Raw genomic sequence first — 17636 nt, 5'->3', positions numbered from 1 at the left:
CTTGGCGATCGACTGGTAGATCGCGATCGACGTATTGAGCACCCCTGCTGTATGCTATGGTCTTTTATAAAAATAAACTTCCCCCATAAAGTGCAACTTAAAGTCTGGTGCGATTTATATATGTTTTTTTCTTCTTCATTATGCATTTTTTGGCTCATGCGACTTATACTCCGGAGTGACTATGGCTGCGTTCAGACTGCAGCCTGAAGTGACCCAAATCCGATTGGCCTCTATGTTCCTGTATCTGATCTTTTAATGTCTGAACGACACAGATCAGATTTTTTCAAATGTGACCCAGGACACTTGGATATGTGCTCCTGAAACTGATACATATCTGATCTTTTGACATGCGACTTCAGTGTGAACGATCAAAGTGCATTCATCCACCTACACGTTATCAACAAGACACAAACGTCACTATTCTGCACTGAAGTAGGCGAAAATTGTTAATGAACTCCGTGTCACTGAAGCGAAGCACATCACCACTCACCACTCTCGGCTCCGTCTCCACATCCACACGTTCCTTTCAACGTTCTGTCCCACAAAACACCACGACCAAAAACCTCGTCCTTCTCCTTCTCAATCTCCTCCTTAAAACAAGTAAGTTGTTCATGTTCTGGCTCCGGTACGAGAGGAACTTTAAAATCTCCAGGTGCTCGATGCTGCGTCCATGTTTGGACAACTTCCGTAAACACAGAGACGCTCGCTGCGGTTGACGTCGTCGTGTCTCCAGTGTCACATGTGGGACACTTTTGGGCCGTTTAATGTTCACACTGGAGTCACATACAAGTCACATTTAATTGGAAATGTGAACGACCTCGAAAAAACATCGGATTTCACAAAAAAATCCGAATTGAGCGTTAATCCCTGCAGTCTGAACGAAGCCTTATAGTCTGAAAAATATGGTACTCTTCCCAGTGTGAGTTTACATTAGTGATACTGAAATATCAATATATCGTATTGTATCGCCAAAAGTATTTTTTTGGTATATTTGGTATAACTCTGGACCACTGAAGACTGTTTAAAATGAACTAGTTTTATTTTTCAAGTATTTAAAGACTAAAAATCAGATTCAGAACCTTGATGATTTTAACATTTGTCTTTCTTGTCTTTGATATAATTTTGTTCTTTTATTTTTGCGTTGTTTGCAAATACCAGATGTTCTGCACTAAATACAGTTTTCTCCTCCTATTTACATAAAAAAATACTCAAAAATTCACATCAGAGTATTCTCTTCGGGTTCCACAGTGCACTTACAGTTGCGTTTTAGCCCCGACCGCTCGTTTCAGTCGCTGTTAAATATTGATCTGGGTCCATTCCTTCATTTTCATATTCAGACCGGATCAATATTGCATAGATGGTCCGAGTCCGAGGTCTTTTCACATGTTCAGCCATTTACATATTAGATCATACGGAACTGTGATGTAGGCCGAGGGAGGACGAGTATTATGGGATGTTTATGCAGTTTTAAAAGGAGGGAAAAGGAAAAAGCAGCGTCTGTGTGTTTAGAGAAACGGAGATAAAAGAGTGGATTCTTTTAGTGTTCAGATTTTATAAAGAGGAATCACATTTAAACACATTTAACTTATTCATGTTTTTTTGTTTGTATTTGAGACGTCCTTTATCGTGTGAATAAATATCGTGAAAAATATTGAGCTCAAAATTAACCTTTGACTCTTTTGTCAGTTCCTGTACTCTGCATTTTTGTATCATGAGCCAAAAATAAGGAGTCGTGCAAAGACAAAAGGCAGTACAGTCGTCCCTCGTTATATCATGGTTCACCTTTCGCGGTCTCGCTGTTTTGTGGATTTGTTTTAGTGCAATTTTGCATGCATTTTTTATTTTTATTTTTTAACAGTGTATGAACGCGTATTGCCTTCCTCCCGCTGCGTCCTGATTGGCTGAGGGACTCCTGTCTCCTGTACAGTACTGAATGTGTTCAGCCAAATTTACGAGGGCTGGGCAAAAAATTTAAAAAAATTAATCGCATGAGTTCGAGTGATTAATCGCGATTAATCACGTTATACGCAAAACCAATTAATGAATTAAAAAGTAGTATAGCTGCACTTTTAATGGAAATGTAAATGAAAGAGCCAAACATTTGTTGTGCAAACAGCATTTCTTTCAGAGTTGAACCCTCAGAGCCTTCAAGGTTTTCAGTGAAGGCTCAAGAAAAAATATTGAATGAATTTTCGTACTACGAATATATTTTTAATTTTATGCAGTGAGTAATAAACACAACACTAGTAATAATTTCTAGGTCATTGTTATAAACTTGGACTGATATTTCTTGGGAAACAAAGGGTTAATATAATGGAATGGAAATGGACCAATCACATTTTCTTCCAAGTGGTATCTGGGTAAATCAGTGACTCTCTGCAGCGCTAAAGAAACAAGCTCAGCTCAAAGCACACGGCTGGTCCGGCCGGAGCCGGAGCCCGTGGCCAGAGCCGGAGCCCGCGGCTCGGACACGTTGCATCTCACGTGGTCAGAAAAAAAAAGAAAAAAGTGTAAAGAAAAGACGTCAAACTTAAACTTAGCTGCAGAACATCCAGAACGCTGCAGCTCGGGTCCTGACTCGAACTAGGAAGTACGAGCACATAAGTCCTGGTCTCAGGTCTCTGCTCTGGCTCCTGTGGCTCAGAGACTTTAAAGCGTCTCTGTTTGTACAAGTCTCTCCATGTCCGAGCACCAAAGTCCATCTGTGACATGTTAGTGTCATATGAACATCTCACACTCTGAGGAGCTCAGGGACCAACTCCTGCTGGTGCCCAGAGTCACGACTAAACAAGGGGAGTCAGAGTTTCAGGTTCATGCAGCTAAAACCTGGAACAGTCTGAACATGTGAGACAGACTCTTCTGTGACGCTGTTTAAATCCAGACTCAAAACATTTCTGTTTAACTGTGCAAATAACTGAAAGGTTTTCATTCCACACTCTTCTCTCCAATTTATGTCTCTCTTTTTTAATTTTAATCTTCATGATTATTATGTTTTGATTTGTTTTTATTATGATTTTAATGTATTTCTTATTCTGTTTGAATTACTTTGTGTATGAATTGTGCTGTACAAATAAACTTGCCTTAAAGAAACGCTCATGATGGACTCAAAATAAAAGCCAGTGAGCAACAGACATTTACAATAAAATAAATAATAAAACCTGTGTTAACGGCATTAAAATAACTGTCAGCAACAATGACTTAATTAGTTAATGCAAAATTAATGCGTTAACGTGCCCAGCCCTAAAATTTACATAAATGTTGGATCTGTATCAGTGTGATTCTGAAGTGCTGTATGTTTGCAACTTTTCTCTCCGACTAAACCCACAATGTCGATGAAACGTTCTGCACCGACAAAGGCTCCTGTGGTCACACCCAAAGGACAGAGGAAGATGTAACCATGGCACAAAAAGCTGGATTTCTGGACGCACTGAAGGTAGAAGTTACGTGGTTGTAGCAGAGTCGAGTACCTGTAAATAGTTGCTGAAACCAGGACTTAAATAAAAAAGAAAGTACCTGCCTACCGTCGAGCAAACAAATCCTAACACTGAGGTGAGATCAGTAGTGTGTGTATATGGAACTGTTTCTTCTGTTCAGAGCTTGTTGACTTTAATGTGAAGCACTTTGATCAGCTGAAGTTATTTTAAATGTGCAGTATAAATAAACTTGAATTGAATATATTTATCATACTCCATTGCTGTGGCGAGGTCTTTGCTAGTGAACAGCATCCGTCTCAATACGAAAACTACACCAAACGCCTCAAATTAAGAGTTTGATTTATGATTCCGCCCGACCAGAGGCACTCCCAAGTAGGTAAGTACTCATTGGATTTATATACAGCGCTTTAAAGGCACCTAAAGCTCTTTACAGTGCATTATTCATTCACTCCAAGATACTATTGGAGCGCACTGATGGAATCGAGGCAGATCAGGGTTTGTCTCTCCGGGTTTTAATCGTCAGCTTCTCCAGGATCTTGGCGTGACCTGAGCAGACCCACAGAACAGTGAGTGAAACGTGATGACGACGGCTCCCGCAGAGACGATGAATAATGAAAGAGGCAGGACCGTGGAGCCAGCGTTTCCTCGCGCTCACACACAGAGACACGCTCATGTGGTTATACACACGCCGAGAAAAAGACCCGACAGCTATTTGAGTTTTTCTGACGACTGTTACTGCGTTTCAAATTCGATTCAGTACGTGTCTTAAGAGAGTTTGAACCACAGACTGAATAAAAGACGTGGACAGACTCACGTTTAAACACTAAACTTTTTACAACACTTACGTCTCCATTGTTGAGTTTTAAATCATAGAACATTTCTACTTAGAACATTTTAAAAAAGGACAAACAGTCGCCGTGTTTCTCTTTCTTTGGAAAATCCTCTTTACCAGCGGTCTTCAGTCGGTTTTATGTCCGACAATATTTCAAGGACCTGGGTCTGCAGCAGCACGGCATCGTTTAGTCCTGGATTTAGTTCTGGTTTTCATTCTGGTTTAGACCCGGTTTTTGTCCTGGTTTAGACCCGGTTTTTGTCCTGGTTTAGACCCGGTTTTTGTCCTGGTTTAACCTGGTTTTTAGTTCTGGTTTAGTTCCGGTTTAGACCTGGTATTTGTCCTGGATTAGACCTGGTTTTTCTCTAATGTTAGATGTTGTATCAGATCAGCAAACCACAATCTAAAGGCTGGAGGTTGTTTGTCTTTCCACTTGAGCAATATTATTCTTCGAGCCAAGAGTGTGACAAAGGCGTTTATATTTTTACACTTTTATTTTTCTTATGGGAGTCTACAGATTGTAACGATATCCCAAATATTGTGATTGTGGCCTTGGGTTCAACATTCGCCCCTAATGCATCTGAAAGAAAATTGAAAATTGATTTGCAAACATTTTTCAGCTTCAAGCCAAACCAAAACATACGTAATATTCTGTAGGATCTTTAATACAATTCATGTTCTGACCCTTTCCTCCTCACAAACATAACCTCTGCATGTTTTATGCTTTATTAATCCTGTTTACATAAGAAATGAGGGTTTACAACACGACACGTGTTACTGAGAAACATAAAAGTCTTATTCATTAACTAAATAAGTCTTCAGTCAAAGGAGTCACTGCAAAACACACGGCTACTGTTCCAGTGTTTGGAGTAACGTGTTATAAAAGTAACAAATTACTGTAATGTGTTGCTTTTTGCTGTAACGCAGTAATGTTACAGGGAAAAAAAATCTGTAATATTGTACTGGATATAAATGTCAGTAACGAGCGTTACAATGCATTTTTAACCTGGATTGAAGTGGTGGGTTTTTCGTTTTTTCTTCTTACAAATTCACTAAAATCACTGCGATATCAGCAGCGGTGAAATGACGGTTCTGAATGTCGGAGTTGCGCCCGCGTAGACCGTCAGGTGACCACAGGAGAAAGAACCAACGCCAGTTCCACGAGGTGAAGCGCAACCGACGCCCAATAACACTTTAAGGACACCTGCTCCACGAGCTCAGGGTTCACACAGGAGCAGAACTAGAGTTCAAGTCCTAGTTCAGTTCTGGTTTAGACCTGGTTTAGACCTAGTTCAGTTCTGGTTTAGACCTGGTTCAGCCCATATACGGTACAAAAGTTCTTCATCTTCTCACAGTTATTTTGTTGAGAGTTAAAGTGCTGTAATATTCGTGTAATATTTTACATTTTAAAACACACTAATATTGTAATGTAACTAATTATTTTGAAATGACAGAAACACGTCATAAATAAAAAACACATTACAGTTTTGAAGTAACTCGCTCAACAGCGCTGTTCTAATCAAATATTGTCCGATTTGAGGTCATCTGGGTCCATGTATCATTTGTTCTTTGAATTTCAACTAACATGAAAAAAAAAATTTATGGGAAAACAATTTGTTAATTCGTTATTCTGTTTTAGTGTCCAAAAAAAATAAAAAATAAAAAAATAAAAAAGCTTCCATTTCCAATATTTAATTTAAAGTTTATTTCAAATAACATCAATCAAAAAAACAGTCTTGGTGCCCATTTTAATTTTGATATTTCACTGTCTCTGGTTTATTTGCCTGGAAGTTCTGCTGCTCATTGAGAATTCAGTGTTTAATGAATTTTCTAACTTTCTAACTTTCCAACTGAACTCCTTTGTTCAGTTTAAAGTTTATCGCTGCTTCACGTTTCTCGTCACGGAGTTCAACACAGATTTCTTAAGACGTGAAAGTAAACATGTCGCTGTAAAAGACGACGACATGTTTGTCCAGGAAACTCCAACGATTTCCCAGGTGAGTCCTTCTAGCAGCAGAACGTCCGATTGAAATAAATCAGAGAAAATGAATAAAACATCAAAACTGAAATAGGCACCGAGACTTAAACTTTAAAGTAAATATTGGAAATAGAGCTCAAAATCTGCTTTTTTTTGTTTGACACTAAAACGGAAATATGAAATAAACTGTTTTTCCATTTGATTGTTTCTCGTTCTTAATTAAAATTCCAAAAAACGAATGGTACACAGACAGATCTGGCTTCTTTTTCTCTTTCACTTCTTCCTGTTTTGCACCATAAACTCTCAGTCTCTCTTCTGTTCCCGCCGATAACCAAAGTAACAATTTCCATGTATTTTAATATTCACTGAAGGTTTGTTCTGTGGTTCCAAACACTCACTTGTATCTTCCTATAACCAAGACTTCTACAACAGGACTCGACTTGGACTAAACCAGGTCTAGAAGCACTTTAGGTTTATCAACACACCAAGACCAGGACTAATGAAGGATTTAAACGCAAACAGAACTTTCACAGGCCTTATTTTACACCCAGATTTTAAGTTCCTGCGTGCATTTTCTCTTCTCTGGGGCAGATATATTGAAAAACAGCTCAAAAAGTTTGAAATAAGTCCACTGTGTACTGTCCACATCGAATTAGAAAGGTTTGTGTTGTCCGATAATAATCCGAAAGTGTAGAGAACTCAAAAAGTACCGTATTTTTTGGACTATAAGTGGCACTTTTTTTCATAGTGTGGGTGTTTCCTGTGACTTATACTCATGTTCGACTTATTTATTAAAATGTTGACAGTGAAGTGAGAAGGCTCTAGTCTTGTGTGTGAGGATCTGCTGCTCCTGTTCCTCCTGTACCACTGTCACTTGGCTCTACTGCGCATGTCTCCTGCAGAAAGAGCCTCTGTCCTGCTGCAAGTCGTGAAATCTGCAGCTGAAAACGGTAATCGAGCAGCAGAAATAGGGCTGTCGCAATAACCGCAAAGATGAATCACTGTGGTTCTAAGAGGCCCACTGCGGTGGATGTAGGGCCACCGTGATCCAGCGACCCAGAGTCCTGCACGGGTCCATTTTTAGAGACCCGCACCTGCCCGGACCCGTTAAGATTCAACCCGTTACCACCCGTGCCCGTGATAATCCAGGATAAACCCAGGACTAACCCAGGACTAACCCAGGACTAACCCAGGACTAACCCAGGACTAACCCAGGACCACCCATGTACACAGTCGTGTGACCGCAGGCGAAAGGACCGCAGCAGAGCTCCACACCGCACGGAATTAAATGCGATCGCGCTTTGCAGGCACCTGCTCCATGTGCTTGGGGTTCTCTCTCTCTTAAGTCCGCAGGTACCCGGCGCAGGACTTGGCGCAGGACTCTGGCACGACCCGGCGCAGGACTCTGGCACGACCCGGCGCAGGACTCTGGCACGACCCGGCGCAGGACCTGGCACGACCCTGGCCCGACCCGGCGCAGGACCGGCGACCTGGCCCGACCCGGCGCAGGACCCTGGCGACGGCGACCGGGCAGGACTCTGGCGACCGGCGAGGACTCCGGCGACCCGGCGCAGGACTCTGGCCGACCCGGCGCAGGACTCTGGCCCGACCGCGCAGGACTCTGGCCGACCCGGCGCAGGACTCTGGCCCGACCCGGCGCAGGACTCTGGCCCGACCCGGCGCAGGACTCTGGCCTCTGGCCCGACCCGGCGCAGGACTCTGGCGCCTGACCCGGCGCAGGACTCTGACCCGGACCAGCTTGACCCGAGCTGTCACAGTGAGATACAGCGGCACTTGTTCCAAAGCCAAATGTTACTTCTCCCACTACACACACTATATCCACACAACAACCAAGGTGCATGTGCATCTGCAACAAGCGCATCATCAGAGTTTTCAGAGACGCTGGACATATTACATCTCCGGGGGATGTGGAGTGGGGGAGGGGGTATCACCACATACCGTGCTGTTGAGCCGCTATACCGCACCGCAGGAGAAATTCCCTAACCGCGGCAGCCCTCAGCAGAAAGAAAGTTTGGAGTGAGAGAGAAACTTGTGACACCGGGAGGATGCACCATGAAACTTTCCTGGAGTCACTGGATGGATGGACAAAGTCTGGACTTCAGTGACACTGAAACCATCCTGTCGGGATTCAGAAAGACCAGAATAATTCTAACTGGAACTGATGCTGAGTCTGACGACAGCGACACAGAAGAGGAAGCGTCGCTCTGTTTACCTCCGGAGGTCGTGGAGTTGCTCAGAAGTGACACCGAGGATGAAGAATTGAATGGATTTAGTGATTTGGAGTGAGATGGAGAGTTTGTTAAACTTGTTCTGTTCTGTTGTTTATGTTATAGTTTATCTGAAGAACTGTTCATATGTGACGTTAACAGTCTGTTGTTCTCTCTTCTACTGTTTTTCTGTATTTTTCTAACTATAAGTCGCACTTTTTTTCATGGTTTGGGTGTTTCCTGTGACTTACACTCCAGTGTGACTTATTTATTAACATTTTCAGAGTGACAGCCACAAGAGGCTCTAGTCTCGTGTGTCAGTTTTCTGAGCTTGTCTCCTGCAGAAAAAGCTACTGTCCTGATGCAAACAGTGAAATCTGCAGCTGAAAACTGTAATCGAGCAGCAGAAAGAAAGTTTGGAGTGAGAGAGAAACTTGTGAGGGACTGACGGAAAGCGGGATGGAGAACACAGTTTCACAGCAACCGGGAGGATGCACCATGAAACTTTCCTGGAAGGAATTGGATAATAAAGCATGAACTCCAGTGACAACCGAAGTTGCACGGAGTTGCTCAGAAGTGACACAGAGGATGAAGAATTGAATGGATTCAATGGATTTAGTGATTTGGAGTGAGATTGTGAGTTTGGTAAACTTATGTTATGTTGTTTATGCTGTTATTATGTGACACAAACTCTTCTGTGACGCTGTTTAATTCCAGGCTCAAAACATTTGTTTAACTGTGCATATAACTGAAAGGTTTTCACTCCGCACTCTTCGAATTTATGTCTCTTTTTAAATTTTAATCTTTATGATTATTTACGTTTTGATTTGTTTTTATTATGATTTTAATGTATTTCTTATTCTGTAAAGCACTTTGAATTACTTTGTGTACGAACTGTGCTGTACAAATAAACTTGCCTTGCCTAATTATCTGAATAATTGAATAATCGGGTGCTCGAGGTTCATGGGAGTTTGCCCAACCAGTCCACATGTGTTTTGTGGACTTGGAGAAGGCATTCGACCGTGTCCCTCGTGGTGTCCTGTGGGGGGTGCTCTGGGAGTCTGGGGTCCGGGGCCCTTTGCTAAGGGCTGTCCGGTCCCTGTATGACCGGAGCAGGAGCTGTGTTCGTTGCCGGCAGTAAGTCAGACCTGTTCCCGGTGCATGTTGGACTCCACCAGGGCTGCCCTTTGTCACCGGTTCTGTTCATTGTGTTTATGGACAGAATTTCTAGGCGCAGTCAGGGGCCGGAGGGTCCGGTTTGGGGACCACAGGATTTCATCTCTGCTGTTTGCAGATGATGTTGTCCTGTTGGCTTCATCGAACCAGGACCTGCAATGTGCACTGGGGCGGTTTGCAGCCGAGTGTGAAGCGGCTGGGATGAAGATCAGCTCTTCTAAGTCTGAGGCCATGGTTCTCGACCAGAAAAAGGTGGCTTGCTCTCTCCGGGTGGGTGGGGAGTCTCTTGCCTCAAGTGGAGGAGTTTAAGTATCTCGGGGTCTTGTTCTCAGAGTGAGGGGAGGATGGAACGTGAGATTGACAGGTGGATCGGTGCAGCTTCGGCAGTGATGCGGTCGCTGTATCGGACCGTTGTGGTGAAGAGGAGCTGAGTCGAAAGGTGAAGCTCTCGATTTACCGGTCAGTCTTCGTTCCTACTCTCACCTCTGGTCATGAGCTCTGGGTAGTGACCGAAAGGACGAGATCGCGGATACAAGCGCTCGAAATGAGTTTCCTCCGCAGGGTGGCTGGGCGCTCCCTTAGAGACAGGGTGAGGAGCTCAGTCACACGGGAGGAGCTCGGAGTAGAGCCGCTGCTCCTCCACGTCGAGAGGAGCCAGTTGAGGCTCGGGCATCTGTTCTGGATGCCTCCTGGACGTCTCCCTCGGGAGGTGTTCCAGGCATGTCCCACCGGGAGGAGGCCCCGGGGAAGACCCAGGACACGCTGGAGGGACTATGTCTCTCGGCTGGCCTGGGAACACCTCGGGGTCCCCCGGAGGAGCTGGAGGAAGTGTCTGGGGTGAAGGAAGTGTGGGAGTCCCTGCTTAGACTGCTGCCCCCGCGACCCGGCCCCGGATAAGCGGAAGAAAATGGATGGATGGATGTTACGTTAACATATTAACACCTGTTCAGTCTGTTGTTCTTTATTTTATTGTTATTACTAGAATTTGACTTTCAAGATGAAATGTCAGTTTCTGGGCTCTGATTTTACAAAATAAATTTCCCCCAAAAAGTGCATCTTGTAGTCCGGTGTGACTTATACATGTTTTTTTTCTTCTTCATTACACATTTTTTGGCTGGTGTGACTTATACTCCAGAGCGACTTGTAGTACTCAACAAAATAAACAAAATCTGGTTTAAAAATAGAGCTCAACCCACACTGAATAGGCCTAAATCAAGTGCACAAACCTGAAGGACTGACTTACGATGACTAGGCCACGACTCGAGGAGGATTAACCAAAACAGAAAGCAGGAATAATCTTAAACGCTCCATTAAACTCTATTATCTGTTCTGTGTTATGATGTCATTTCCTCATCACAAACATACCTGGAACATACCGTCTCACACTCAAACACTCTGCTCCACCTGGTGATGTCATGCAGCAATACAGGAAGTGCTCCACTGCTGGTTTTTTCCACTTCACTGGAATCATTTGGAGGATTTCAGCCCTGGAATTGTCAAACTCTACTGGACGAAAGGTAAAAAGTGCAACTTAACTTGACTAAACGACCAATTAGAGGTGGGACCAAGTCGTCGTTTTGCAAGTCTCAAGTCTTTGCCCTCAAGTCCGAGTCAAGTCTCAAGTCAAATACAGGCAAGTCCAAGTCGAGTCTCGAGACACTGGCCCTTAAGTCCAAGTCCAAGTCGTCTGCTTTGAGCTTCAAGTCATTCAGGTCTTTAAACCAAAGTACAGGATTTTTTACAATTTATATGAATTTTAAACCAAATTGTACTTTATAAATATACTCTGACTTCTTCACGTCTCTGTGTCTCTGTGTACAGAGCCAAGATGTGGAACTTGTTAAATCAGGATTTAAAAAGTCGCACTCGTGTTTCTAAATTCAAGAAAATGTACAAGGATCAAATAACGAGAGACGATGTGACTAAGGAAAATGTTTAAGATCCTGTAACGTGCATATGACTCATTGATTGGTGACTTGGTTTAGTGTTTGGGGTGAGGAATGATTAAAGAAATGTTTAATTTTTGATTTGTGAAAGATCAAAAATGTATAAATTTTTAAGGTTTATAAGATTTACTGTATCTTCTTCCTGTTCCTTTTGTTCATGCAGCAAAGACGAGCCAAATAATCATAGAAATATGTATTTATGTTCATTTTCAGATTTTTTTTTTTGTTGTTGTTCTCTTTAAGTCGATGCCAACAAAATAACAGCATGAGCAATAAAATAAATAAATAAATAAATAGGAGTATTTATAGAGTATATAAGAGTTGTACAAATGCAATTCTTTCCTTTTTAAATGTCTTGCCAAGATCTTAGTGTGAATCATTACAGACAGAACAGAAAGAATTCAGATTTAAAAGTGCTTCCCAAGTCACAGGTCTTAGTCCATTTTCTCAAGTCAAGTCTCCAGTCCTAAAAATAGTGACTCAAGTCTGACTCGAGTCCAAGTCACGATTTGCAAGTCCCACCTCTGCTACCGATTCATGACATCACAAGGTGGAGCAGAGCATTTACAGCTTTAAACCCAAACATGTGTGAATGAATCAAAACACAACTCCAGGTCTTGTTTATGATGAGGAAGTTTTATAACGTGGCTTAAAGCTAAAAAAAATAAAATAAAATAAAATAAATCAAATTTGTGTGATAAAGGCCTTTTAAAAACAAACTGGGACCAAGACCTGAAAGTTTTCCATCAATGTAACTAAAAGACTTTTTCTTGAGGAGAAGCCAAGTCTCAAGTCAAATCCAAGTCAAATCTCGGAGATTCAAGTCTAGAGTGACCAGATTTTTAAAAATTCAAAACTGGGACACTGGGGAACTGGTTGGGATGTTTGATATTAAAGGTTGTATGGAGGATTTTTTTTTAGTTTCAAATTGTCAATGAAAGTTTAAAATACCATTACAGAGACGCAGCAGCTTTGTAATTATGATGACCAAAAAAAAAAAAAGAGTGGGAATCTATCAACTGTGGACGTGTTGAGGCCAGATAAACATCAGCCAATAGAAAACAAGGCTGCCTCATTTTCTATTGGATGTTCGGCACGCGGGGATTACGTGGTTTATGCAGCGGTTCTTAGAAGCTTTTTTAAACTGTCGCTTCCTCGCATTTCGCACGTTTGTTGTGACGGCCGACGAGAATCCACGACCAGTTCGCCGCAAAAGAAAGTCGGTTTTTGAGGTCGCTGAAAGACGAAGGAGCAAAGCCAAACTGAGGTGATTCTTGGAAATCCATGTATTATTCGTTCATTCGTTTTTCAATATAAAACCAAAAATAAGAAAATGAAAAAACTACAGTTTTCTTCGTTATTTGTCTCCAAAACCAAAATGAAAAAACGGACAAAGATTCGTTTTTTAAGTTTTCGATTTTGTGTTTAAATGAAGAATGGAAAAAACGGATAACGGCCGTTTCCCGTTTACGTGACTTCAGTGAAAATACATAAAATCAGTGATGCCGAACTTTTGCACCGCATACGGACTGAACCGGGACTGATCCAGGTCCGAGACCAGACCGAGACCCGAGACCCGAGCTCCGGCCCCGGCGCTCTGGTCCCGGTCTGGTCCCGGACCTGGTCCATTTGAACCAAAAGCTCTTAGTTCGATTCATTTTCATTGGTGTGAAAGTGTCAGTCAGAGGCTTTGCACCACCTCGGAACCAGCCGCGGTTCTTGAGCGCGGAGGACCAGAGCAGCTCTGTCCTGGTCTCAGTCCTGCTCTGGTCTCGGTCTGGTCTCGGACCTGGATCCGTCCTGATTCAGTCCGTATGCGGTGAGACTGGGACCAGACCGGGACCAGAGCGGGCCTGAGACCGAGACCAAGACAAGACCAGGACCAGACTGGAGGCTCAGAGCCCACAGCAGGACCGGAGCTCGAAGCTGAGGCTCGGACCCCGTGAAGGCTCGGAGTCAAAGCTCGGAGTCCGCCCTGGTCCCGGTCTGGTCCCGGTCTCAGTCCCGCTCTGGTCTCGGTCTGGTCCCGGTCTCAGTCCCGCTCTGGACTTGGACCTGGATCCGTCCTGATTCAGTCCGTATGCGGTGCAAAAGTCCGGCATCGCAGTCACGGAAGTCACGTAAACGGGAAACGGCCGTTATCCGTTTTTTCCATTCTTCATTTAAACACAAAATCGAAAACTGAAAAAACGAATCGTTATCCGTTTTTAAATTTTGGTTTTGGAGACAAATAACGAAGAAAACTGTTGTTTTTTCGTTTTCTTATTTTTGGTTTTATATTGAAAAACGAATGAACGAATGACACACGGATTCTTGGAGATTCCTTCCAGCGATTGCGCGAATGAAGCACACGAAGGCTCTAAAAACTGACGCGTCGTTCTATAAATTACTTCTAGGCAGGTCACTTCAACAGTAATTCTGAACGCGCACTGGCTGTAAACAAGCATGATTTCTCGAGTAAGGAGGCAGGAGGAGATGTTTCTACTGAGGAGGGAGGGTGTCACACATGCACAACATTTGAAAAAGGATCATTGCTGTATTTCACTTCCCTTAAAAAATCCTCTATACAACCTTTAAAGCTGGATATCATGAAGAAGTTGCCAATACCTCGACACATAGGCCACGATACGATACGATACATGTCTCTATACAGTGAGCTTTCGATTCAATACGATATATTTCAAATCGATTCAATGCGGTTCACTAAAAAAAAAAAACTTCTTGTGCAAAGTTCAGATGAAACACAAACATTTTAATCATCAGAAGAGTGAAAATGTCAAATGTGTCGCATAAACGAGTTTCCTTTCTCTGAACAAACAACAAAACTGTAGCTGTAACAAAATTATTTAGTAAAATACACCAACAAATACTCGGTAAAGGAGCCCACGGTATCGATACCGTATCGATACGGGTTGGGATGTTTGGTATTGCATCTGAATATCATTAAGAAGTTACCGATACCTTGATACGTAGACCACGATACAATACAAACGTTGTTCTTTCTCGTGTCTGAGAGAATTCGGTCACTGCATTTTTTTGCTTTATCGTCGTTACCAAACACCAATTTCTGTATTTTGGCGAAACAAATGACAATTTACGCTCCTCTTACTGTTGCCGGGATCAGATTAGTCAAAAAATCTGATAATCCTGGTTTAGTCCTGGTTTAATCTTGTTTTTGATGATGTAGTCCTGGTTTAGACCTGATGTAGTCCTGGTTTAGACCTGATGTAGTCCTGGTTTAGACCTGATGTAGTCCTGGTTTAGACCTGATGTAGACCTGGTTTAGACCTGATGTAGTCCGGGTTTAGACCTGATGTAGTCCGGGTTTAGACCTGATGTAGTCCGGGTTTAGACCTGATGTAGTCCGGGTTTAGACCCTGATGTAGTCCGGGTTTAGACCTGATGTAGTCCGGGTTTAGACCTGATGTAGTCCTGGTTTAGACCTGATGTAGTCCTGGTTTAGACCTGACCTGATGTAGTCCTGGTTTAGACCTGATGTAGACCCTGGTTTAGACCTGATGATGTGGTCCTGGGTTTAGACCTGATGTAGGTCCTGGTTTAGACCTGATGTAGTCCGGGTTTAGACCTGATGTAGTCCTGGTTTAGACCTGATGTAGTCCGGGTTTAGACCTGATGTAGTCCGGGTTTAGACCTGATGTAGACCTGGTTTAGACCTGATGTAGACCTGGTTTAGACCTGATGTAGTCCTGGTTTAGACCTGATGTAGTCCTGGTTTAGACCTGATGTAGTCCTGGTTTAGACCTGATGTAGTCTGGCTTTAGTCTTCGTTTAGACCTGGTTTAGACCTGGTTTAGATCTGGTTAGTCATTTTCAGTCCTGGTTTGGATCAAATTAGTCAAAAATAACGACACCTCGAACATTTTTGGATAAATCTGCTGGGACGGGAAACACGGGGCTCAAAACTGGGACTGTCCCGGGTAAACAAGGACAGTCTGGTCACATTATTCAAGTCCAAGTCGAGTCCCAACCCTTTTTATCAGGTCAAATCTGACAACACGGTGACTCAAGAGTTGCAAGTCCACGCCTCAAGTCCTTCTCAACTAAAAACGTTACGTATTTACTGTCAGTGATGTTTAGTTTTTCCAGTTTGAGCCTCAAATGCCCCACATGATTCCACCACGTGCCTCTTTCTTTCTCTACAACTCGACCTGCCTGCACACTGCACCAATGCCAAATCGCTATTGTACGTAAAAGCCCGGTCCGTGTGGTGCGTTCACGGGGCTTTTTTTCCCCCCCACTCACTTGTGTTTGGCGAACTCGTCCTGCAGCAGAGCCACGTAGTTCGCGGGGATGAGTCCGGACTCCAGGCTCCCGGTCAGCTTCTTGGCGAGCACGTAGTCCCCGCGTTTCTCGATCACGGAGAGCTTATCCCCGCCGCGCACGGACAGCTCGTCGTTGCTCCGCGCCTCGAAGTCGTACAGCGCCTGGTAGAGCTGCGCGGGCTTCTTCTGCGGGGACGGAACCGGGATCTGGACCGGGGCGGGCACTCGGAGGTCCCCGGAGACGGTGCGTATCTCCGCGGCTCCCGGGTTCTCGAGGACCGTCGCGCCGTTGCTGCTGCCGTGGTGGTTTGGCACGTTCGGGTAGCGGAATTCGGGCCATATCCAGTCCCAAAGTCGGCGGCAACATGGCATGCAGGAGCGGCAGCAGCCCTCCATCGTCATCGGGATCGGTTTGGCTCCGGTAGCGCGCGCTGGGCCGGCGGAGTGCACCGAAACATGACGCTCGTGCCGCTGCTATCCCGAGAAAGACTACCAGCTCGACCGGTTCGTCCGCTCCTCCGCCACCTCCGCGGGGAACGCCAGGAGGTGCAACGCGGAAACGGGCGCATGGAGCTTCCACTTCCACCGAGCGCCGCGCCGGGGGTCCGCTCTGGCACCGGAGGGAGCGCGCCCGGACCTACGGGACTTTCTCCAGAAAATGTTAATCCCCCGAGTTAATCTGAGGGTTACTTCCTCGGAGCGGAGCAGAGGGGGGAGCGCGGATGGAGGAGAGGGAGAAGAGAGAGGGAGAGGAGGGGGGGGGGCACGGGCACCTGCTCCGAGGGGGCGGGGCTACGTACCGAAGGCTGTGCTGCGTGTGTGGAGTAAACTTCTTTCACTTGCGTTGACTTTTTGACACTGGGAGCTGCTCTGACCCGTTCATCTTCTGTAGAGGCGGACAGGCCGGACTCACACTCAAGACTGGTGCTTAAACTCGAGTCAGACCGAGGCCACAGACACGACTCGTGTAGAGATACAAGTGAAAGTAACGCGAGTCATGAAAACAGACATATGCTATTTGATACAGACTCATTTATAATTGATTTAAAGGCTCCATACAACACGAAATGACCTTCTGTGTTCTTTTAGTCACAAGAGGTCATGTCAGTTTGGCTGGTCAAACCGTGGCCATAGCGACTTGTCAAAGCCTGATCCTGTCAGATCTCAGAATTTCAGCAGGACCGGGCCTGGTCAGGACTTGGATGGGAGACTGTGGGAATAACTGTTGTTGTGTCCTTAGGCAAGACACTTCACCCATACTGCCTAGTATGAAAGTGGTGTGTGTGAGTGTTGGTGGTGGGTGGAGGAGCTGACGGTCAGTGTTGGGAGTAACAGATTACATGTACTGGAGTTATGTAATCAGAGTACAAATTATGAGTAACTGTATTCAGTTACAGTTACTGTTTCAGTGAGTGGTAATTGGATTACAGTTACTTTGTTGAAGTAAATGGATTACACGGCGGTATTTTCCTGATTTCACATTTTGGGCTAAATCCCTTATCCCTTTTTTTTTCTCTCTCTCTCTGTAATTCCACTCATTGCCGGACACTAAACCAGGTCTAAAACCAGGAATAAACCAGGACTAAACCAGGACTAAACCATGTCTAAAACCAGGACTAAACCAGGTCTAAAACCAGGACTAAACCAGGTCTAAAACCAGGACTAAACCAGGACTAAACCAGGAATAAACCAGGACTAAACCAGGACTAAACCAGGTCTAAAACCAGGACTAAACCAGGTCTAAAACCAGGACTAAACC

At 44.2% G+C, this 17636-nt stretch overlaps 1 protein-coding gene across 1 annotated transcript in view; it reads right to left on the bottom strand.

Moving 5' to 3' along the window:
• srms (src-related kinase lacking C-terminal regulatory tyrosine and N-terminal myristylation sites) overlaps positions 1–16577 on the bottom strand; it is a 73254-nt gene extending 56677 nt beyond the window's left edge. Inside the window, exon 1 of the mRNA XM_055165661.1 lies at positions 15858–16577. Within this exon, the coding sequence (XP_055021636.1) occupies positions 15858–16279 (422 nt within the window). The 5' untranslated portion in view covers positions 16280–16577. The remainder of the gene's footprint in view (positions 1–15857) is intronic.
• Positions 16578–17636: the final 1059 nt, after the last annotated feature.

The sequence above is a fragment of the Boleophthalmus pectinirostris genome, unplaced genomic scaffold (assembly GCF_026225935.1).
Source record: "Boleophthalmus pectinirostris isolate CB_2022bp ecotype Guang Dong unplaced genomic scaffold, ASM2622593v1 HiC_scaffold_8, whole genome shotgun sequence".
NCBI classification, from domain to species: Eukaryota; Metazoa; Chordata; class Actinopteri; order Gobiiformes; family Gobiidae; genus Boleophthalmus; species Boleophthalmus pectinirostris.
The sequence above is the reverse complement of the archived record's forward strand: the minus strand, read 5'-3'. Positions and strand labels throughout refer to the sequence as shown.